The sequence below is a fragment of the Neofelis nebulosa genome, chromosome X (genome assembly GCF_028018385.1).
Source record: "Neofelis nebulosa isolate mNeoNeb1 chromosome X, mNeoNeb1.pri, whole genome shotgun sequence".
NCBI classification, from domain to species: Eukaryota; Metazoa; Chordata; class Mammalia; order Carnivora; family Felidae; genus Neofelis; species Neofelis nebulosa.
In genome coordinates, this window is record NC_080800.1 from 23570235 (window position 1) to 23596048 (window position 25814).

The window sequence follows — 25814 nt, forward strand, 5'->3', positions numbered from 1 at the left end:
AATAAAGATGAAAGGCGGATGTTTGAAAGAAAGTACAGATGCAAAACGAATCTAGCTCAATAAATAAAGGGATATGAAACTAAATTATTTGTAATCCTGTGCTGAAAAATAAAGAAACAAAATTAATTCACTTAAACAATGCTGATAATCCAGCTATCCATGTATTCTTACATGATACTTTCTTTTGATTCTTCATCAAAAATTATTAGCAAATGAATCTGATTTTAAAATACACTTCCATTTGTTAATTTCAGTCTGCCTTCCCCATAAAATATGAAAATGGGCCTTTTAAAAAGTTAACATGACTAATCTAAGAAAAGCATATTAAAAATATAGGATCACATATTAAAAGTAAAAAAAGAATGTGGTAGAGAATTACTTTTTTTATTATATGATACTTCTGTGTTTACTCATATATCCTGAGGGCTTTTGATGAAAATACATACTTTTAAAGTAGGAAAGGTTTTCTAACACTCATGGCCTCATAAAGTGTTCTTTTGTTACTACTGATTATATATTGTTTACTAGACATAAACAGAATTAAGCTAAATGATTTTTCTGGTATGTGTGAGACAATTCACTTTAAACTTTCAGGTTGAGAATTAAGGTACACAAATCATTATATACAAACTGGTGAATCTCCCTTTTTATAATGTTATTTCATTTACTAGATATTAAGGTGCTTTTTAAGTTGGATGATGCAATTATTAGATATAAAGAGGAGCAGAAGGAAATGTTGATGTCGCTGCTTTCAACTCATATTTTAGTCTTTTCTTGTAATTATGACTTTGGATGATTTTTTGCCCAATCATCTCATACTTCATAAACCTTTGAACAGAGGTAATACCGTAAGTTAGTTTACCTCGGAAAACTTACTTTTATTTGAAGGTTCAATTTTGAGAGAATTTGGATTTATGATATTATGTATTATAATAATAAACTAAATATCAAGAATTACAGTTTTTTAATCAGTAATTTTTTAAGTGGGGTCAGCATGTAACTTCTCATAATACGTGGAAGGAAATAAAATCTGAAATATTTCAGAAGTGTATTTGAAAGTTACTTTGACGATTGTAAGATTGCCACAAAAAAGAAACAATCGCTGCATCTCCTTGAAGCATAAAATGCATTATTATGCATTATTCTTTCTTAGGTGATTTTTCAAATACCTCTTTTTTCCACATATGTACATGCCATTTCTGCCCAAGACTTTTATTTGAATCATTTAGGGATTCTATTTACAAATGAGGCATGCGGTAATGGAGAAAACCTAGGAATGATGCATTGTCCCCTGGGAAACAGAATGGAGAGGAAAGGTGGAATTGGACATGGAATTGGCTTATAGGCACATCCTTAGTTGGGATGAAGGGAAAGACATGCCAATTTCTCAAAGCTCTGCTGTTGTTCACCAATCGTTTTACCCTCAGCACTCTGAAGACTTATGTCATTGTCTCTACCAGATAACTCACCATACTGTTACACAAGTATCTCTTTATTGAACAGCTATTATCATGGGACTTCGGTGTCTCTGAGAACAGGGACAGCATGTTCTATCTCCTTAGTAGATAAGATGGTGCCTGCCATGTGACATATATTTAATAAAAGTTGTTAAGTAAAGAGATTAAATGCTTAGCTAATAAGTGTAACATGGTGCAGGATTGCCGGTATGTCAGTATTTTGTTTGTTTGTTTGAGTTGCTTTTAGAATGGTGTCTAGTATGATTTTCTAGGGACAGACATGGATAACCATCCACTTCGCCAACAGCCAAGTGTGTTTAAACTTTTTGCTTAATCTTTATATTAAGTTATACATTTTAATATTTAAATTTAAAAGGATTAACCTCGAAATAATCTTTTCACAGCGAAAACCAAAGCAAACAACTTAATGGCTATCAGAAACTTACAAATAAGGGAACCTGGGTGGCTCAGTCGGTTGAGCGTCCGACTTCGACTCAGGTCATGATCTCGCGGTTCATGAGTTCGAGCCCCGCGTTGGGCTTTGTGCTGACAGCTCAGAGCCTGGAGCCTGCTTCGAATTCTGTGTCTCCCTCTCCTTCTCTGCTCCTCCTCCACTCATGCTCTGTCTCTCTCTCTCCTTCAAAAATAAATACAAAAACATTTAAAAAATTTTAAAAAAGTAACTTGCAAAGAACTTTGTTAGATATCATTGAATATATAATCCTTGCTAAACTCACAATTTCTGCATTTTCTAGACAGCATTTCGTCGTTGCCCTGGAGAATTTACAGGCAAGGGAAACCTAAGTAGAAACAGAACACACACTGTTTGTCAACACTTAATTTAACGTGTCAATATTATAAGATAATGACTAAGAAAGCCGTATAAAGTTTACTGAATTGGTAAATTGCATAATCCAGAACCTGCATCCCAAAAAACATACCTAATAATCTGGAGAAGAAGGAAAACATATAATCAGAAAGCTAAAAATATGATGAGGAAATAGAAAGCCAATATCTTGGAGAAGACAGAAATTCAGAGTTGAAAGCAATACTTGCAATGTTGTATGTGACCCTTTGCAGGTGGCTAAGAGGCCAACAATGGCTGACGTAGTCTGAAAGGTTAAGTGATCAAAAGATGAACTTAATTTCAGATCCTGCCAAGATGTACAACAGTTTTGTAACCTGTCCTTCATTTAGGTTAGTTCCTGGGATCCTGTAAACTAGGACTAACCATGAACCAGAAAGAAACCTGCCCTTGCATGGACCAAAGCAGTTTTAGGTCGTCTAGTCCCTAGAAAATCTCAAACTCTAAAATTGGATTATGGTGATTTTAGATTACCAATGCCTCCAAACACTTGGCAGTAGAGGGGAAAAAGTTCCCTGGAAGCTGTAGGCACAGATACATAAAATCATCATATCCATGTCCAGAACACAATAAAATATCTAAATAGGTATCCAAACAAATCATCTGTACACAATAAAAAATAACCCAGTACATGGGGAGACACGATGATTGACAGTCCCACAATAAGAACAGATACCATATATAACTGACACACAGAGACTATAAATCAGCTATGCCATCCATGATCACGGAGGTAAGTGCTGAACTTAAACTATTCAGCAAGAAACAGCAAAGTGTAAAAAGTAACAAGACAATTTCAAAAAGAACCAATCAGAAATTCTAGAACTAAAAGATACAATGACCAAAATTAAAAAGGTAAAGGGTAGATTTTACGGCATATTTAATTCAGTTGAAAAACAAAACAAAACAAAACTATCGTGATTTGTAAGATGGGTCAGAAGAAACTACACAGAATGAATCAGGAAGAGAAAAAGTAAATGAAATACAGAAGAAAGGCTAAGAGACAGAGAATACAATGAAAGGTTTTAAATTCATTTAAAGGGAGTTCAGAAAAAGAGAAAAAGAAAATGTAACTAAAAAAGGGCTATAAATTTTCTAAAACTAATAGAACATATCAACCCATACATTCAAGAATCCCAATGAAACCCACAAAAGATAAAAGATATTCAAGAATATGTACAATATATCTGTGGAAAATCAAAGCAAAAAATAATAACATCTTTATAAAATTCATGGGAGTATCACATTTAAAGGATCAACAGTTTAAAGGATAGCTGTCTTTGTGACAACAATGAAATCCAGAAGCCAATAGAATTATAGCTTCAAAGTATTAAAATAAAATGACTACCAACATAGTATTAAATGTTCTATAAAAATACCTTTCAAAAATGAACAGGAAATAAAGACATAGACTGACAAAGAGAAATCACGATAATCCTTCAGCAACCATATCACAATAAAGGAAAAAATACAGTGTGTCTAAGCTGAAAAAAAGAATCCTAAATGTAAGGTCTTGAGATGCAGGAAGGAAGCAAAACTGTAAATACGATTAAATCTGAATCAACATAGAGTACATGAAATAAAAATAACAATATCTGCCAGAGCTAAAAATTAAAGAATGAAACCCCACAGAAATAATATATACATAAATCAAAAACAGAATTAATTGTAGTTAAAGTAGACTACATTTCCCACATTTACTAAGAAGAGGGTAAAAACCAACAAATATTAGTCTTTGGTAATTCAGTGGTGCATGTTGTAATTTCTAGAGACAGAGGAATTGAAGAAATAAAGAATATTAAACTATAAATATCATAGAAGGGGAAAAAGAAATAACAAAATGTTCAACTCAAAAAAATGTAAAGAATGAGAAAAAGAGATTCATCAAACATCTGGGACAATATGAATGCAAATAACAAGCCAGTATTTGTAAACCTAAATATACTAGTTTATTAAAGAAATGTAATGAAAGTGCTAATTAAAGGAAAATAGATTCGGACCTGATTTAAATAATCAACCATATGCTACTTACAAGGGAGTTTTTTGAAACAAAAGGATACAATAATGTTGAAAAAGCTTAGAAAAAGTTTTACCATGTGAATGCCAATGAAAATAAGTCAAGCATAGCTATATTAATATTAGATAAAATATATTTTAAAAGCAAAAAAGCAATTTTAGATATAAAGATTATTTCTGAATGATCAAAAGTTTGATTTCCTGGGAAGATGCAAGTATTTTAATCATTATACCTCAAATAATATGTATTCTGTGTACACAGGCAAAAATTGACAAAAATATAAGAAGGCATAGAAAAATCTATAAAAATAGTGAAAGATTTTAGTATACTTCTCTGAACTGATAGATCAAGCAGGTAAAACATTTATAAAATACAGAATATTTTACGATTTTTAAATTTGATGTTTAGGGTATACAGAGAACATTTTACCCAGTGAATTCAACACACACATTTTTTCAGGCACACAAGGAACATTTAAAATCACTAACCATATATACCAGGCCACAAAATAACTTTAAAAATTTTTCAGAGAATTAACGAAAATCATAGTCACTAATCATAATGTAATTAGGTGAAAATATCAATAAAAAATACATCAAAATCTCCCTTAACTTTAGAAATAGATAAATACAGCACACCTGGATGGCTCAGTCAGTTAAGCATCTGACTTCAGATCAGGTCATGAGCTCACAGTGCCTGAGTTTGAGCCTTGCATCAGGCTCTCTGCTGTCAGTGCAGTCTGCTTCAGAAATTGTCCCCCCTCTTTCTGCCCCTCCCCCTCTAACACCCCCCCCACCGCCGCCCCGCGCGTGCTTTCTCTTTCTCAAAAATAAATAAAAACATTTTAAAAAAAGAAATTGAAAAATACATTTTTTTTTTTTTAAATTTTTAACGTTTATTTATTTTTGAGACAGAGAGAGACAGAGCATGAACGGGGGAGGGTCAGAGAGAGGGAGACACAGAATCCGAAACAGGCTCCAGGCTCCAAGCTGTCAGCACAGAGCCCGACGCGGGGCTCGAACTCACGGACCCCGAGATCGTGACCTGAGCCGATGTCGGCCGCTTAACCGACTGAGCCACCCAGGCGCCCAGAAAAATACATTTTTAAATAAACCACGGAGAAAAGGAAAAAAAAACAAAACAGAGATTAGAATGTATTTTGAAGTGAATGAAAATAAAAATACAGCATAACATTTTCAAAACACTCAACATATATTTATAGGGAATGTTACAGTTTAAAAGCCATATTTTAGAGAAGAGGAGAGGGTAAAAATGGATAAGTTAACAAAAGATAGCATCCATCTCAAGAAAATAGCAAGAGAAAAGCAAAATAAACCCAAAGAATAAAAAACAAAATAAACAAGAAGAGAAAAATCAATGAAATGGAGTTCAAATACATAATACAGTATCAACAAACTAAAAGTTAATACCCTAAAAAGACTAATTCAGTGGATAAATTCTTGGCAAGAGGGATCAAGAAAAATAAAGTGAAAGCATAAGAAAGCCACTGTTAGAATGAAAAAGGAATATCACTACAGCTCCAACACACATCCAAAATACTGTACTACAGAAAACTTATTAAACTAGATGGATTCCCAGAAAAGTGCATCTTCCTAAAATTTACATAAAAATAAAGAGAAAATCTGAATAGTAATGAAATTAAACAGAATCAATAATTTAATTTCCCTCAAAGCAAATTCCAGGACCAAATGGCTTCATTAAGGAAGAAAAAAACCCAATATTACATAAAAACACTTCCAAAGAATAGAAAAACAGGGGACATCTCAATTCATTTTATGAGAGTAGCCTAACTGTAACACCAAAACTTGACAAGGACATTATGAAAAATAATATTATAGGTAATTAGCTTTCATAAGCACAGATGCAACAATCTTAAATCATCAGAAAATTAAATATAGTGATAAATAAAAAGGTAAATTAAATAATAAATAATAAATAAATCTAGGTAAAAAAAGATAATACATCATGATCAGTTGAGGTTCATTCCAGGAAAGTAAGATTTCTTTCACATTAAAAATATCAAATATTTTACTCAAAAAATGACAGGACCGAAAGGAGAAAATCACATATATCAATGAAGAAAATGTATTTGACAAAAGTTAATAGTCATTATTGATAAAAACCATTAATCTAGAAAAGGAAATTTCCTGAATTGAATAAAAAGGATCTAAATTCCTAGAGCAAACATTCTAGTTATAGTGAAATATTGAAAGTTTTCCCCTTGAGATCAGAAACAAGACAAAATAGGCCTATTAATAACACTGTCATCACTTATATTTAACCTTTTGAAGGCCACCCTAGCTACTGTAAGGAAGCAAGAACACATACATAAATACATACATTAATATGTAAGGATCTAAAAAAAACAATTAAATGGTTATTAATTGTCATTAATAACCATATAGGGTTCTACATACAATTTTAAAAGTTATCTATAGACAAAATATTTAAAATTAATAAGTAAACACATCAAGGTTGTGGGATACAAATTGATACAAACAAATTGGCTGTATCTTTATATTATGGTTTATAAACAAAAATGAGATTAATAAAAACATTTACAAAGTTACCTAAAAACATAAAGTACCCAGAAATAAGTTTAATAAATATGTACAATATGTCCTTACAAAATATAGCTGAGAGAAATTAAAGAAGAGCTAAATACAAAAAAAAGATGAACTAAATAATTATTCATTGATTAGAGAACGAATGATTTAAAGATGTCAAGTCTCCTCCAACTAAATATGAGATTAAACGCACTCCCAATAAAAATTTCTGCAGTTTTTTTAAAAATGGAAATTGACCAACTGACTCTAAATGTGTATAGAAACCTGAAGGGCCAAGTACAGCCAAGGCAATCTTGAACAAGAGCAAAACTCGGTAACTTATACCACCAGCTACCAAAAATGATTACAAAGCCACAGTAACGCAGACAATATGGTATTTGCAAAAGAATAGTAAAATAGGCCAACAGAAAAGACTGAAAAGTTCTAAGATGACCCACATATATATGACCACTTGATTTATGACAACTGAATGCAGTAGAGAAAGAAGTGTCTGTTTGTAAAAGGTCCTGGATGAAATGAACATTTACGAGAAAAAAAATAACTCATCATTTCTAACACATATAATAGAAAAATCAGTTCTACATGCATTGCATACCAACTGTGAAAGTTAAAACAATGTAGTGTTTAGAAGAAAATGTGGTAGAACATCTTTATAACCATGGAATAGGCAACAATTTCTCAAACAGGACCCCCAAAAAAATAATAATCAAAAATGAGAAAACTGACAAAATAGACTGACATACTTTTGGTATTGAAATACACTATTAGGAGAATGAAAAAGCAAGCCAAGAAGCAGGAAAAGATAAATTCAGCACAGACTTCCAACAAAGTTCTTATGTCTAAAAAACATACAGAACCTCTATAGAACATTAAAAAAAGGGAGACAACCCAGTAGAAAAATAGACAAAAGACCCAAATAAGCACTTTCACAAGAAGATATTTAAATGGTCAATAATCATATGAAAAGCAGTGATTTTATTGCTTCAATTTATATAAAGTTCAAAAACTGGCAAACTTATCTTTTGGAACTTTTAAAATTTACGAGAGTGGTTATGTTTTAGAAAGAATAGCAATTGGAAGGAGGTACTTTGGGGGCTTCGGAGTTTTAAAACCAGATGGCATGTCTGCAACGTTTTTTTTCACAATACTGTCTCTGCTGTAGTTCTTTTTCTTGATCTGGATGACGGATACATGGATGTGTTCGCTTTGTGAAAATACACAGAGCTGTAACTATGATTAGTTCATTTTTTTTGTTTTTATGTACATTATACTTCAAAAATAAGTTTATAAACACACACGCTGATGAACTGAAGCAACAACAACAAAAACTTCACTGTGTGAATAAAAACAATTCCAGGCAAAATCCAAACTATAGACCAACCGTTTATGATTTTGCCTAGTAAATATATCGGACGTTAAGAGTTAAAAAAAACAGTGGAAGAATATTAAGGTCATTTGGGAGAAAGAACGACCTTTATAATATGACCCCAAATTCAGAAAACATAAATAAATGATAAATATGACAGATTTAACTACAAAAAAATAAAATTCTGTATGTAAAATAAATGAACAAAGTAAGAATGTAGACTGGGAAAGTGCAACAAATACTAAAAATAACATTTAAAACACTGTAAATAAACTTTAAAAAATATATCTAATAGACTCTGTCTTATAGTTAATGCTTTATTTTTCTTTACTTTTTAAGTTTATTTATTTTGAGAGAGAGAGAGAGAGAGAGCAAGGAGAGAAAGGGCAGAGAGAGAGAGAGAGAGAGAGAGAGAGAGAGAGAGAGAGAGAATCCCCAAGCAGGCTCCTTGCTGTCAGTGCAGAGCCCAACACTGGGCTCAAACTCACAAACCATGAGATCATGACCTGAGCTGAAATCAAGAGCTGAACACTCAACTGACTGAGCCACCCAGGCATCCCTTATAGTTAATACTTTAATACTGTTTTCTATTCAACATGTTCCACTTATGAGAATATAATTACTTTCTTTCTTTCTCCAAATTTTTATTTAAATTCTAGTTAGTTAACATACAGTGTAATATTAGTTTCAGGTGTAGAATTTAGTGATTCATCACTTACATGTAACACCCAGTGCTCATCCCAGCAAGGGCCCTCCTTAATCCCCATCACCTATTTAACCCATCTGCCTGCTCACTTCCCCTGCAGCAACCCTCAATTTGTTCTCTACAGTTAAGAATCTATTTCCTGGTTTGCCTCTCTCTTTTTTACCCCCCATGATTATCTGTCTTGTTTCTTAAATTCTACATATGAGTGAGATTATATGGTATTCAAAGGGATACATGCACCCCAATGTTTATAGCAGCATTATCAACAATAGCCAAATTATGGAAAGAGCCCAAATGTCCATCAACAGATGAATGGATAAAGACGATGTGGGATTCCGGAAGAAACAAGAGTGCGGCGTGAACATGGGGAAGCAAAAGAAACCAAGAAAGTATGCGACCATGAAGCGAATGCTTAGTCTCCGAGATCAGAGGCTGAAAAAGAAGGATAGATTGAAACCTAAAAAGAAAGAAAAGAAAGATCCAAGTGCACGCAAGGGAAGAGAAGTCCCCCAACATCCTTCCTGCTTATTCTTCCAATATAACACACAGCTGGGCCCACCTTACCACATCCTGGTTGATACCAACTTTATCAACTTTTCCATTAAAGCCAAACTTGACTTAGTACAATCAATGATGGACTGTCTGTATTCCAAGTGTATCCCTTGTATAACTGACTGTGTAATGGCTGAAATTGAGAAATTGGGGCAAAAGTATCGAGTGGCTCTAAGGATCACCAAGGATCCAAGATCTGAACTATTGCCATGCACACACAAAGGAACCTATGCAGATGACTGCCTAGTAAAGAGAGTAACTCAGCATAAGTGTTACATTGTGGCCACAGTTGACTGGGACCTTAAACGAAGGATCAGAATCCACAAGATCCCTGGAGTTCCCATCATATACATTTCTAACTATAGGTACAACATTGAGCAGATGCCAGATGATTATGGAACCCCTTGGTTCTAATTCTAACACTCTAAAGATAGAGTTCCTCTGCCTTCCTTTACCAACTTTTTCTGTTGCCAGTTCATATAGCAATATGCTATAACATTAATTATTCTCCTTCTTACCCATTTGCTCTGTTATAAGCTGAGTATGGTTAAATACACTCACTTTTGATGTTGTTTTGAAACTGATATTTTGTATCATTTGAATTTTGTTGCATCTTTTTATAAATCAGATGATTGCACACATAAAAAAATAAAGATGATGTGGTACATATACACAATGGAATATTACTCAGCCATCAAAAAGAATGAAATCTTGCCATTTGCAACGACGTGGATGAAGCTAGAGAGTATTATGCTAAGTGAAATAAGTCAGTCAGAGATAAGCTATCTCTTGAGAGGAAATTATGGGTGATTTTTATTTCTTCTTGGGACAGCTCCTTACTTTTAAAAATAAGTGTGCCTTGTGTTAACGTCTGAATAGCATACAATGAATATTTTAAAAATATGTTCATATATATATATATATATAAGTTAATCTAGAAATCAAGAAATCAAGAAATCTCTACTCCCCCTCAAAAGTATTCTTATTTCTGAACACCAGCTGATTTTTATTTCACAAAATATCATTTCTGTTCACCAATTATCATATCCCATTACTTCACACTATCATGCTCATTCTGGATAAGCATATCTCTCGATACTCTTATTATTGCCATCTCAAGTACTTTGTGAATCCTTGAAACCTTAAATATATACATTACTAACATCTTACTAAAAATACTACTTTTTGAATGTTTATTTTTGAGGGCGAGAGAGAGAGTGAATGGGGGAGGACAGAGAGAGAGGGAGACACAGAATCTGAAGCAGGCTCCAGGCTCTGAGCTGTCAGCACAGAGCCCGATATGGGGCTCAAACCCATGAACCGTGAGATCATGACCTGAGCTGAAGTCGGATACTTAACTGATTGAGCCACCGAGGTGCCCCTAAAAATATTACTTCTTATAGTCAACAAATGAGCAGCAGACTTTCTTGTAAAAAAACGTCTTTTAAAGTGATAAAAAGCAGTTACTTTAATCACATGCCATAGTAAAAATCAATAAAAAGATGTGCACGCCTGGCAAACTGCCTTTTTAAAAAAAATCTTGTAAGTTTCTTTGTTTATTTATTTATTTATTTTTGAGAGAGTAAATGAGGGAGGGTCAGAGAGAGAGAGAGAGAGAGAGAGAGAGAGAGAGAGAATTCCAAGCAGGCTCCACAATGTCAGTACACAGCCTGGCGTGGGGCTCGAACTCACTAACTGTGATATCATGACCTGAGCCAAAATCAAGTATCGGATGCTTAACTGACTGAGCCACCCAGGTGCCCCTGAAAACTGCCTTTTTGATCAATTTATGTAACATGTGAAACAAATTCAACTAAAAAAGTCTAATCTTTCTTAAATGTTAATATCATAGAGGGATAATAATCTTATATCTTAGAGTCTCTTATAGTCTTGTGAGTTTTGCTTCATTGTGACTGTCATCAACTGAAATATTGACACCTCTGTGATTGCAGTATTTAATTGTCCCATCATTCAAATATTAAGCCATGAACTCTTACTATTTGTTTCTATACCAAATTAAAGACTTTGTTTTCTCAAATATTTTTCAAGTTATTTTCATAATACTTTCTTATTATGATTGTTATATTCCATGAACCAATACGAGCTATGTACCCATAGCAAAGCCTTCTTCCAATGTCTCTTGAGACATAATCACCTACACACAAACTGTGTTTACCATTTGTAAACAAGGAAATCATTACCAATATGAAATTCTTTAATGTGGAGTTCTAAATCTCTGAAATTAAACATTAGCATCTTTCTTTGGGAATTGATATGGGGGGGATTACATAGATCATGAGTTTAAACCAGACATTCATGTATCAAATGAACTATGAAAACCACAAAGGATAAGCATTTTAGAAATAGATGTTATGTCTGCAACATTTTTCTTACAGAACTATATCTGCTGTGGTTTCTTTCTCTGTTATTAATGTCACCATGATACTCAGTTGACATTTTTAAGTTATTAATAACAGAGCCACATGCCAATGGACATCTTTTTGTCAGGGTATCGACCAAAACTAAGAATGTAAATAATTGGATTCTAACCTGGCTTTTTTTCTTCTCCATTTTGTTCTACCCTCTTTTCTAAGATCTTAGATTAAGTACTCTAACTTGCTGAATTAAAGCTAGGTCATTCAGTGTTGTCTTTCAGTTGACTCTAGCTCCCAATATGTAAACAACTCAAAAAGGAAAATTAGTGTGAGAGTAAAATATTGGAGTTTCATAAGCTAATAAACATCCAAGTATGCATTCTATGTAATGGATGAGGGTTATTCCCTAGTGTATTCCAGAAGTGCTAAATGAACTTAAAGACTCGACGGTCTGCTGGTGGTATTTATAATTCTTTTTGTTCTAACAATGTTCTATTCGACAAATATTTATTACCTGCTTAATATGTGCAAGACACAGCTATAGATATTGTAGAGAATATAAAGGTGAGTAAGGTATAATTCTTACAGTCTAAGAATGCGAGTGGATATGCCAATTTGGTTCTTACATGAAATACCTCTTCTAATTATTTTTCTTTCAAATCAATAGTGTAGTACCTTCAACATATTTATATTTTTGGAACTTGAGATCGAAATGAGAACCAGCTCCCCTAACACATTCCTGTCATCCAATTAATGTATTATTTAAATAATACCTTTAATTAGCAAATGAATATTATGTCCATATTACATCAAATATTTTGTCATTTCCAAAATTTTAATTCTTAATCAGTGAGTTGTTAACTTGTTTCCAAACTACAAGCTGTTAAGAAATGTAAGTACTTAGAGGATAAAAGGACAGATTAACTATTAATGTAATGTGCCTGCAATAGTTGACACCCTACTTAGCATGACCATTATGTACTACAGCCTGCAAAATTATTCTTCATGCTCCCACAGCAGAGCTAGAGTGCCATATGGCTATGCTTGTTTTTCGTCAAATAATTTTTACATAAACAGCTGGTGAACTGTTTTTATTGTAACAGTGCACATATTTTTTGAGACAGTTGGGAAGGATTGATGCAACTCTCGACACTGCCTGCTTTTATGTCCACATTAAGGAGAAATTCAAATTCATATGTTTAAAAATGCAGACTTTTGTATTCTTGTCACCATGGTCAGTTCACAAGAAAGAATTTTTTAATGTAGTGCAGGAATTATTGGCATGTTTATAAACTTGCAGCAAGAAACAGAAATTAATCATAAGGGATCTCAACTTAGATGGCATATTCAGTATTTTTATTTTTACACCCTCATGAATTTTTAGAGGCAGAGCTGATATGTTTTGGACTATTTTATAGGCAGTTTTAATATGACTATATTTGGTTTTGAAACATAGCGTCAACACATTCTGATAAGTGATATAATAACCAGAAGATTTTTAGCAGTTTTGTATGTATCTGTGATTTGAGTTGATTTAAAGACTATCTAATCCAGAAGCAACCCCCATCCTCCTTGACAAGAAACTTCATTTATTAAAACACTAGTGGTTTCAAAAATGCAAGTAGAAACATTTTCTTTTGAATTCTAAGGTAATGATGACCATTCTTCAGGGTTTTGTAAGGAGATTATCCCGGTGCTAAGAATGTTAAATGTTAAATCTTTAAATATAATTTTATATTTAATACTTCAAAAATGTCCCTATAACCAGAAGTTACTTCCATTAGAACACTGGTAAGGATTCGTGTATTATTATATCTCACTGATTCCTTATTCACAGGATATTACAGACTATAAAATATGTTTCATTAGAGAAGGAAATGAATGCTTATTATTGTGCCATTGAAAAGCTTAGGACCTTGGGGTCAAAACAGTAACATACTAATGGTAAGTGTGTGTAAAATATAAGAGGAAGGAAGATTTTTCCCAACCCTCCAGGTTTATTATGTTCATTTATGTATCTTTTCTATCTTTGATTAATTCCATTTGGGGGCACATAGATGTTTTCACAGACTTTTATTTTGACAAACAAAATAGAAAAACAGAAGATCTTTTTTCATTTTGCTTAAGCCTTAACTTTCCATTGGAGAAACTCACCTGGAATAAGCTTTACAATAGTAAGTGTATTTTGTGAGTAAATCGTCACTTAAACATATAATACATGAACCCAATTTGTTTATGTGGACTTTAATTTATGTCCTGCTGTTTATTTTTCTCCCAATAAAATATGCACCAGATGGATGTTGAGAAAATGGATTGAGACAATACGTTTTTGTAAAGGTGTTTCTCTTCTGCAAGTAAATCCATTCATATTACTTCACCAAAGGTTTAGGTCTAAGAAGGAGTAAATCAACCGTACAAATGACTTTAACTACTAATTAGAATATGTAATGGCTAGGGGACAATTCTCTATGGATCACTTGCATTTCTGTTTATCATGTGAGGCACTGGTTGCCCTTTGTTCCAGACGATCTTGTCAAGAAAGTCTTGTTGCAAACGGCCTCAGAAGATTATCTATCTATAGATACAGATATAGATATAAATATAGATATACATATAGATGTACATAACATATAGATATACATATATACACATACACATATATAGATGTACATATATATATATACATACATATACATAAACAGATATATAGATATAGATATAAAGATATAGATATAGATATAGATATACATATACATATACATATACATATACATATACATATACATAGATATACAACATCTTCAGAGCAAGGGGGAGGGCATGCTCACTGCCCACTATACAAGATTCAGGTTACCTAAGCACAGAGCTCCTCTTCTGCACTGCAACTCACAGCAAGTTTTGATATCACCTGGTCCTCTTTATACCAGTCTGTGATTACTGGGGTTTGCGATGCAAACTGCAAATGCAGGTACTATGGCAACTACTACTGCTATGAGAATAAAGTTCTTTGTCTCTTACCCAAGAGCCTCATGTTTTTTTGCCAGTATCCATGAAAGTGCGACAGGCTAACTTGTTAGCTTCCAAGAAGGATAAAAACCTTAGCCTCTTCACAGTTCTTGACAGCTACCACATATCTCCATTTCTCCTATTTGCAAAACAAAAAGCAAATAAAATCAGTCTATAAAATAGCATTTAAAAGGTATAAAAATGGATAGCATTTAAAGTTTTCATTTTGCCCCGATTTTGTTCTATGATAAATTTTAATATGTATCACCAGTTTGAACTTATTCAGATCATTTAAATAGCTTCACATATATCATTAAAAAGTGAGATATGTAATATGACAAGGAGTGGAAGTACATCAAGGAATATGCTTTTGATATTAGTTATTTATCAAAGTGAATCTACAGCCACTTATCTACTTGGAGCACTGCATTCATTTTTTAACAGAATATCAAACTCACTGAGTTTAAGTAATGATAATAAAAATAAAGTACATATTGTCACATACACATTATTTTTACTTGTTTATGTTCATATTTTTTTACTTTAAATTTTGTCAGAGCTGTAAGAATAATATATACATGTATATGTTATATACTTATATAATATATATATCAATATAAATTTAGATGTATTTATATTTCAATATTATTTATATATTTATGTTAGATATAAATTTATATATATTTTACACACGGATATATTTCACTCACATATAGAGGAACACGTGAATATTTAAGCCACATCACTATAATCTCCTTTGTTAAATACTCAACTGAATGTCTTCTGTATTTAAGCAGAATGAACAATAAAAAAGCTAAGAAACAAATTCATTCTACACATAATTTGCATATTTATCTTATATAATTATTTAAAATAGTTGCATACAATGTTTGTATGGGAGTGTATACAAGAATATAGGGGAAACAGAAGTATTTACTGAAAATTTTCATGGCTTTCTGTCATAGGCTCATGTCTGATCTCCTTCCTCATGTCTTCTTTTTTTATTTGTTTTCATGGAAGCGTAATTACCAAACAATATTATATACTAACAGATGTATAATATAATGATTCAACAATTCTATCTTGCCATTTGCAAATCATGTCTTTTTTATTTATTTTTTTTAATGTGTATTTATTTATTTTGAGAAAGAAAGTGCATGTGAGCAGGGGAGGGGCAGAGAGAGAGGTAGAGAGAGAATCACAAACAGGCTCCACACTGTCAGTGCAGAGCCCGACGTGGGGCTTGAAATCTTGAACCTTGAGATCATGACCTGACCTGAAATCAAGAGTCGGTTGCTTAACCGACTGAGCCATCCAGGCACCCCTTTTTTCTTTTTAATTTTAACTATTGCACAAACATTTCAAAGAAGTACTCCCGTGGTGGAGGGAAGACATGCAATTTTACATCCAGGTGTGATGCTGCAGATAGCACCAATGAGTTCTGCAGACACGTGGCAGCACTATTACCAACTCCATGTCATAGTTAGCTATACTAATAGTGTGCTTGCTAGAGCAGGGAACACATTCTCCCTAGATTTCATCAGCATGATTAATTTGTTGGCCCCAGTGTTGACCAGAATACTGGTGCTGGTGGGGCTACAGCTCTGAACAACGTTCACCAAGTTATTTCTCTCACCAAGAACAAGGACTAGCCTGAGGAATAGGTACAGCTTTAGTCAATCATTTTTAATACAGCTGCAAATGTCATTATGGAAAACTTGGAGACTAGAATTAAAATACATTTTTGAACTTTTAAGAAACTTTTCTAGCTCAGTAGACTATGAATGCTGTTAAATGTCCTTCAGATATAGTACCAGCATGACTCCATGCTTAGGATTAGGCCCTAAAAACCCAGACAGAAGTAGACATGAAAAAGAGACTTCTGGACATTTGCCACATTACTATTAGTTTGAAGACGCTTGAAGTCTATGCTTCCTCTTTCATTATTCCTGTTTTTAGACCTAGAAACTCCGAGGAGTCAATGTTACCATTTGTCCCAAATTGCTAAGCAGTATGCTCAAAAATACAGATAAGTAAAAAATTAAAACAAAAATGTTGATGGCTGTTATATCTAAGTTAGATGACAATGGAAGTATTTATTTGTTGTTTAAAACTAATTCTATATTGGGGCATCTGGGTGGCTAAGTCAGTTAAGTGTCCGACTTCAGCTCAGGTCATGATCTCGTAGTTTGTGAGTTTTTTTTTTAATTCAAGTCAGTTAACATATTGTGTAGTCTTGGCTTCAGGACTAGAACCCAGTGATTCATCTCTTACATATGACACCCAGTGCTCATCCCAAAAAGTGCCCTTCTTAAACCCCATCATACATTTAATCCCTGCCCCCACCCATCTCCCCTCCAGCAACCCTCAGTTTGTTCTCTACATTTAAGAGTTTCTTATGGTTTGCCTCCCTCTCTTTTTTCTCTTATTTTTTCCTTTCCTTATGTACACTGGAATATTACTCAGCAATGAAAAAGAACAAAATCTTGCCATTTGCAACAACATGGATGGAACTAGAGGGTATTATGCTAAATGAAATAAGTCAGAGAAAGACATATCATATGATTTCACTCAAACGTGGAATTTGAGTAACAGAACAGATGAACATAGAGGAAGGGAATGAATGACATTCTTTTTATCAGTATATTTTCATTTTCATTTCCTAGAATCTTATATAAATGGAATCATACAGTATGTGCTCTTTAGCCTGGCTTCTTTCATTCAGGGTAATTACTTAGAGATTCATGCTCTCATAGTTCAGGCAATAAGGACACCAGCAGATTATCACCCAGGAGGGCAGGAACAGCCATGGTTTTTCTCCTTCTGCCTCTGCATCGGGTGGCTTCTCCTTCAATGGCTATTTCTTCCCCATGGCTCTAGCTCCCATCATATTGGTTAACTGTGGTTTTAGATTCTGTTGACTCCAATTACCAATCTCTAGTAACATTATCTCTTTCTTCTCTTTGTCCCTCTACACTAGAGATGAGAGTGACTTCCTCAAGTTGCTAAGTATTGGTTTGCCTGACTCTACTTGGTTTGGTTCTCCATCATGTGAATAACCAGTAATTTCCATTAAATTCTGTCTGAGTTATAGAATTAGGGTAATTTCTGTTTTCCTGAATAATCTCTGACAGTTGCACTTAGCTAATTATATTGTTTTGATTTTCTAGCTGTGGATCCCTCTTTTCACTCCTAGAAAAAACTCAACTCAGTCACAAGCAATGAAATGCATTCAAGTCCCTTATGTCACATATAACCAAAACAAACAAACAAACAAAAAACAAAAACAAAAACACCCCTGGGACTCTGATACTTCCTCTAAATAATTCTGTTTCTCTCCTCTTCTTCACATCCTTATCAAAAATAATTTTCTGCACTTACTAATATTTTTGTGTGTGTGTGTATTCAAAAAATTCTAAGATAAGGAATATAGAAGCTATTCATTCAGCTTGTAAAAAATTCCAGCACTACACATAAAACTCTATAGAATTACTTGTGGGAAACAGCCCAAGGGTACTCACAAGAATATTTATAGTCTTAAGTAGATTTATTAAGAAAATAGTGCAGCCAATATGGAAAACAGTATGGAGGTTACTGGAAAAATTCAAAATAGAACTACCATATGGTCCAGCAATTCCACTTCGGGGTATTTATTGGAAGAAAATGAAAACAATAACTCAAACAAATATATGTCCTATGTTCACTGCAACATCATTTACAATAGCCAACATATGGAAACAACCTAAGTGTCCTTCCGTGGATGAAGGGACAAGGATGTGATATACACACACACATATCTCACACACAAATATGCATATACACATTCACAGTAGAATATTATTCAGCCAAAAAAATGAATAAAATCTTGTTATTTGCAACAACATAGATGGACCTTGAGGACATTACACTAAGTGAAATAAGTCAGAGAAAGACAAATACTGTATGCTCTCATTTATATGTGGAATCTAAAAAAAAAAAAAAAAAAAAAAAAAAAAAGAGCTCATAGATACAGAGAACTGACTAGTGGTTGCCAGAAGCAAGGGTGGAGGGTGAGTGAAATGGGTGAAGGTGGTCAAAAGGTACAAATCTCTAGTTATAAAATAAGTAAGTCTTGAGGATGTAACATATAGCATGGTGACTATAGTTAATAATATTGTACTGTATATTTGAAAGTTGCTAAGAGGATAGATTTTTTTTTATTTTTTTAAAACTTTATTTATTTATTTTGAGAGAGAGAGAGAGAGGAGGGGCAGAGAGAGAGGAGAGAGAGAATCCCAAGCAGGCACCACACCATCGGTGCTGAGCCTGATGTAGGGCTCAATCTCACCAGCATCAGATAATGACCTGAGCCGAAATCAAGAGTCAGACCTTAACCAGCTGAGCCACCCAGGCACCCCCTAAGAGGATAGATCTTAAGAGTTCTCATCACAAGAAAAAAACCTGTAACTATGGGTAGTGATGGATGTTAACTAGACTTACTGTGGTGATCATTTCACAATATACACAACTATGGAACCATTATGTTGTACACCTAAAACTAATATAACGTTGTATGTCAATTATATCTCAGTAAAAAATAAAGTCCATTAAAGAGAAAGAAGAATTACAGAGATCATAAGAACAACAAATTGGAAAAAAAAGAAGAGGCTAATTTGAAAAAGAACTAAAATAATACCTAGAAATAAAAATACAGTTATTGAAATTAAAATCTCAGTAGACAAAAAATGAAAATATTTATAACATGCAAAAATTTCAAGAAACTAGAGAAATACTAAAGAAATAGAATGTAGGAAATAATAAAGTGCAGAAAATGATGAATTAGAAGACAATACAGCCAACAAACAAAAGACTGTTCTTTGAAAAGACTGATATAACTGACAGTTTTATAAGTATCATCACTTAACAAAAGAAACAGAAGTAAGCGATATTAGTTAAATAATGTACAAAATATGGGTGCAAAAGGAATTTAAATATTATAAGAGAACATTATAAATATCATTACTAAATGGTGCGCAAGGATAGGTTTTTGCATAAAAATTTATTTCAACTAATAAACTCAGAAAAAATGATAGAAATACAAAATTAACATCGTGTAACCCTTAATTAATTAATGGATAAATATGTTAATCTTAAAAGATTGCAAACATCAACACAAAGGGAGACAAACATTAGGTTCCTTGCAATAAAAATTCACAATATCACCATGAATGTCTTTCCAAACAACAAAAAGGAGACAGTAAAAAGTTACACTTAATCTGGTGAATCTTCTAGTGATTTAAAGAAATACAGAAGGAGAAGGACACCAGTGTTGCAATCAGAAAAAATCCATGTCATGTGAAACTGGAAAAAACATGAGGTTATTTTTTTCAACAAGAAATGACACGGAAAACAGGTAATGTATATATGTGGGAGGGTGTAGGATCTATAAATTAATGGGCATAAAAAGCAAGGACAATGAATAGACTTTATTTGACCCAAATTAAAGAAAAACATTAAAAGGATGTCAGTCAGGTAAATTTGAAAAATAACTGGATATTTGAGTATATTAATTTTTTAAGTATTGAACATTTGTTTCACAAAGGAAACTTGTGTTTTAGAAATAGATACTTAAATATTTAAAGATGAAATGGCATGATATCTAGGATTTGTTTCTCGTTATTTCAGTGGCAGAAATGGGGGTAGATATGGGTATAAATGTAAACAGGTAGGTCATGTATTGATGATTGTTGATTCTGACGTCAGGTCTATCGGTTTTACCACGCTATTCTCTTTACTGCGGTGTATGGATGAAAATTTCTACAACAAATAGAATATGTATGTAGCCACTAAATTTCAAACTCCAAATGATAATAGAATATTATTCAGAAAAAGTATTAATTACTCAAGAGGTTCAAACAGAATAGAAAACTGTTACTGAGAAATACAAACGTAAACCATCCTCAAAGCTTCAGTCACCTTCAAATGTTTCAGGACAAGGGCAGTCAGGGACCAGTTCTACCAAGTACCAAGCAAATAATTAATTGCCATCTCATGTAAGCACATCCAAAGCATCCCAAAATGGGGAATTTTCCAACTTATTTTCCTAGGCTAGCTCTCCTTGATAAGAAAACCAGCTGAGGACACTTTGAAAACAGAACACTTGAGCCAAGCTCACTCACCTACAAGCAAAGATCCTAAATAAATTCATCTAAGTTTCAATATAGCAGTGAATGAGAAGGAAAAAAAAAAAAAGAGGCTGACTCCAAGAAATGTAACGATGCTATAACATTAGAAAAAACTGCCTAAAATATTACATTAACAGATAAGATTTAAAAGGGCATTTGATCATGTACTGAAGTACAGAAAAAACTTCTGAAAAAAATTCAACGTGAATGCATGATCCTACCATTTGGCAGACTAACATTAGAAGAGAACTTCCATTTCCTCACGTCTATAGGAAACAAACTTAAATGTGAAATGTCTGTAGCATTCCCATAAATGTAAGGAACAGCACATAGCAGTATGCTACCAACTCTAACTGTTCAAAACTGGATCAGAATGCATAACCCGAGAATAAGCATACAGAAATAAACGTTAGGAATAGTAAAAAGGAATAGAAATTATTTGCTTTAAATATGAGTATCATTTACAAAATCCAAAGGAAAAGGCTATTGATTATTTAAGTAAATAAATGACTATAAAAAAAACTGGTGTGTAGATAACTACAGTAAAATCAAGAGCCTTGCCATACAATACAATAATTATTAGGACATGTATATATGTATTATAAATGAGAACCAAAAGTAAAATTAATTTCACTACACTGTTCAATATTAGATAAGATAAAAATACCTGGGTCTCACAAAATTATGCAGATCTGCCTCTTTCCTATAGGAAGTAGATCTTTTCTAACAGAAAGTTCCCAAAAGTCTGTTTGAATAGTGAAGAGAGCCTATGGTCACTATGCATTTTCTCTGACATCTCAGAACCTGTTCTGGCCCCTCCTACCTAGTGCTGCAGTTTCTCAATCTCACACCCTGCCTAGGACACTGATCCGCCATCTGCAAGGGTTTAAGTTGAGAAACTGTCCAGAGTTTGGGGGGGTTGGGGGGAGGGGTGGGGTGTGGGGGAGGGATGTGGGAGGAGGGGCAGAGTGGAGGGGAGGTGGTGGGGAGGGATGTAGGAGGAGGGGCGGGTGGAGGAGGGGTGGGGTGGTGGAGGAGGGGGGGAGGGGCGGGATGGGGGAGGTGGAGGAGGAGTGGGGTGGGGTGGGGTTGGAGTGGGGGGAAGGATGGGGTGGTAGAGAGGGGGATATTTCCCAGGGACCCTTTAGTCAATGCACCAGGAGCCAAAATGAGAACCTACTTAGATATGACTTTGAGTACTACTGACACTTTAACAGGGAGGGCACCACAGAGTCACTCTTTATCGCCCGACTTCTGCAGTCCCCCCTTGTGAGGCCCCAGGCAGGAGGAGCCGGATGTGCCCACACTGACTTCCGTTTCTGGGGTCCGTGGGAGGTGCGCCCCTGTTCTGAGAGGGTCGCGGCGGATCGGTGGAGGGGGGAATCCATGTTCATCTCCGGTAAGATAAGAATATTGAGTAAGGTTTGAGGAACCCCCGCCTCCACTCCGTCCCTACAGACATAAGACTCCGCAGTCCTGCCACTGCAGTTAGCCCTAGATGGTTCCAGGCAGGGATTACCCGATGTACTGCTGGGTGAATTCTCCTTCGGAGAACTCAGATAAATAATAGCACCGAACCAGGGTGTTAGTATCAGAGGTGTAAGCGGAGGACGTAGAGTGAACTCAGTGGAACTTCCCCTCCTCCATAAGAGAGGAGCCCCCTCTGAGCCGTGCCCCTGCTGTCAGCCTTAGTAGACCCCAAGGGGTGAGGATATTTGACTCCAGTGTGTGCCTCAAGCGATCAGAGGACTGAGTCTCAGGCTCTGCCTGGAGTTGATGAACGCCCCTATTTGTGTTCTAGGAGAAACCAGATCTCTAAAGAGCCCCACCCCTGCTGTGTGCCCTTGGAGGCTCCTAGTGTGGCCACCATAAGGCTCGGGTGCCCCCTTGCTTCATCTTTTGGTTAGTTTCGGGAAAAGGTGTGCATAAGAGCCTTGGTCTAAGGCTATTTGACTCAGGTTAGCAGATGGAGGCCTAGGGGTGGTTTTGAGTGACGTTCATAACCTTGAAAAAGGACTGAGGGGAATTCCTCCCTCAAGACAAAAGGGGCCCCAAAGAATACTTCCCGTCTATAAGCCCTGGTGGATCCTTAGCAGGGCTGTGAGGCTAAGATGCCTCTCACTTTATCCTCAGTGGTCTCAGGGAGACAAGAGGAGATAACTTAGTTACTTCTAGGGGTCAAAGTGAGAACAGAGGGGGATGCACAGAGTCAGGACCTTCCTCTGTGATCAGCTCTGGAAAACCCTGGGGATATCTATCATTTTGGGTCTCCTCCCACTCCTACCCCCCCCCCCCCCCCCCCACTGCATATTCTAGGATATCTGGTGGATGACTGCCTTGGTCTGATTATTATAGCCCTCAAAGTCTGCAGAAGGGAGGATAACTGGCAGTCAAGGAGAGGAGCCATAATAAGGAACCTGAGCATTGGGCAGACCACTCATCACAGAACAGAGGCTTTTCACAGAGCCCTCCATGTGATATCATCCCTCAAAGGGGTCCCTGGGGAAGATACGTTAGACTGAGTCCTCCCCAAACTCCTCAAATTTTTCAAAAATGTATAATTCTTGCTCTGAGGGGATAGGTCTAAGGTCAGCCAAGAGAGCAGTCCTAGGCCCTGCAAGAAGCCAAGTTGTGGACTCTAAATGCAAAGTGAGAACCCTAATTATCCTAGGATGAAGAAGGTCCCACATAGCTTTGCCATTGCTGTCGTCTTAGGGCGGCCCTGGGCAGATTTGCTCAGATATAGTGCCCCTTCAGTTCCTCCTCCAGGACGTCAGTTGAGGTGAGGGCTTTGGAATGAAGAGGCAGCATCAAATCGGTTAATCAGAGGACCACAGGTCCTATCAGAAGTCAAGGAAATGGTGCTGAATGTGAATGGAAATGTCCCTTACTCCACAACAAGGGAGGCTCCATAGAGCCTGGACCTGCCAAACCCTGTATCAGCTCCCGTAGACTCAGGTAGGGGTGGAAAGCTTCAGCCCAAGGTGAACTCTGGCTACTTCCAGAGTCCTCAGAGGAAAGGCTAATCCAAAAAGAGGAGCCTTGTGGGATCCTAGAGCAGTACCCTCAAGGAACCTGAAGAAATGGCTGTTTGATAAAGCCCAAGGTGGTATCTCTCTGCCAAAGGATATCACACTATTTCATCCTCTTTTCTCCAGGTCACTGAATCATCTATTCTCTTTTCCACATTCGTGCCTGCTGTCCCTGACCAGAATCATGCCTCGGGGCCAGAAGAGTAAGCTTCGTGCCCGTGAAAAACGCCGCCAGGCTCGAGAAGGGCCGGAGCGTCTGGTGCCTGCTCAGACCACTGCCCCAGAGGAAGAAGAGTCTCCCTCTTCCCCATCTCCTCATTTCAAAGATGCTCCCCGGAGCTCCCCTGCCACGGGAACACCCGGGAGTCCTAAAGTTCCTGGAGGAGTCTGCTCCACCAGCACTACTGCTGCAGCTGCTTCAAACACAAAATTTAATGAAGATGCCAGCAATCAAGTGGAGGAAAAGCAAAATACCTCAAAGGCCAGGGATACCACTGAGCAATGTCGCAGAGGCCCTATAGAAGAGGAAGTTGCTCTGTTGGTATACTACCTGCTGTACAAGTATCAAGTGAAAGAGCCAATTAGTAAGGCAGATATGCTGAGAAATGTAATCCAGATTTATAAGAATCACTTCCATGAGATCCTAAGGAAAGCCTCTGAGCACTTGGAGCTGGTCTTTGGCCTTGATTTAAAGGAAATAGATCCCAACAGGAACATCTACGTCCTTATCAACAAACTGGAACGGAGCTGTGATGCAAGAGTGAATGATAATGGAGCTGTGCCCAAGACAGGCCTGTTGATGACTGTCCTGGGTGTGATCTTCACAAAGGGCAACCGTGCCACCGAGGAGGAAGTCTGGGAAGTGCTGAATATGATGGGGTTATATGATGGAATAAAGAATTTCATCTATGGGGATCCCAAGAAGCTCATCACCAAAGATTGGGTGAAAGAAAAGTACCTGGGGTACCGCCAGATGCCCAACAGCGATCCTCCACACTATGAGATCCTGTGGGGCCCCAGAGCCTACGCTGAGACCAGCAAGATGAAAGTCCTTGAGTTTGTGGCCAAGACCCATGATACCGTCCCCACTGCCTTCCCAGGCTGGTATGAAGAGGCTTTGAGAGATGAGGAAGAGCGAGTCCGAGCCAGAGTTCTAGCCAAGGCTAGTACCGCTGCCATGGCCAGTGCACGTGCCAAGGCCACAGCCAGCAGCTTTTCCTACCCCAAGTGAAGGCTGAAGAAGGTTATTTACTATCTGTTTGAAGAGAACAGCTAATGTTCTCATTAGTGAAAAGTCAGGGTGGGGCTGGGGACCAGAGAATATATAACATGTTTGTGTTCTATGTAGGAACCTGGATATTTGTTTAAATGTTGCTCCTTTTAACAGAAAGTTTAAGTAGCTTCAGAGTATGAGTTTATGAATAAGTCACTCATTTATTGATGTTCATGAGTTTTAAGAGTAAGAGTTTTACAATTTTATAGAAAAAATTGGGAAATTTTCCATTTTATTTAGTTACTTGGAACATAACATCGTAGCATTTCCATGAAAGAACTCAGCAGTAAAATGCTGGGATCAAGAAATAGAGAGTGTAAAAGATGATGAATTTTTTACATTCCTTTATCACCGTTTGGTCTGTTCTCTCAAGTTAATATAGACACACACACACACACACATATATATATATA

At 35.7% G+C, this 25814-nt stretch overlaps 2 protein-coding genes across 2 annotated transcripts; both read left to right on the top strand.

The window, feature by feature from the left end:
- The first annotated feature begins 9331 nt into the window (after positions 1-9331).
- Positions 9332-10008, top strand: LOC131501998 (rRNA-processing protein FCF1 homolog). The gene has a single exon (XM_058712615.1). It carries the CDS (start codon positions 9363-9365, stop codon positions 9963-9965), a length of 603 nt encoding a protein of 200 aa, XP_058568598.1. The 5' UTR covers positions 9332-9362; the 3' UTR covers positions 9966-10008.
- A 14252-nt stretch (positions 10009-24260) lies between these two features.
- On the top strand, positions 24261-25814 carry MAGEB10 (MAGE family member B10). Its single transcript, XM_058712890.1, has one exon. The coding sequence runs from the start codon at positions 24313-24315 to the stop codon at positions 25357-25359; it is 1047 nt and encodes a 348-aa protein (XP_058568873.1). The 5' UTR covers positions 24261-24312; the 3' UTR covers positions 25360-25814.

What these genes read in the sequence shown, in the direction of transcription:
- LOC131501998 (XM_058712615.1), top strand. Translation starts at nt 9,363, where the DNA reads ATGGGGAAGCAAAAGAAACCAAGAAAGTATGCGACCATGAAGCGAATG.
- MAGEB10 (XM_058712890.1), top strand. Translation starts at nt 24,313, where the DNA reads ATGCCTCGGGGCCAGAAGAGTAAGCTTCGTGCCCGTGAAAAACGCCGC.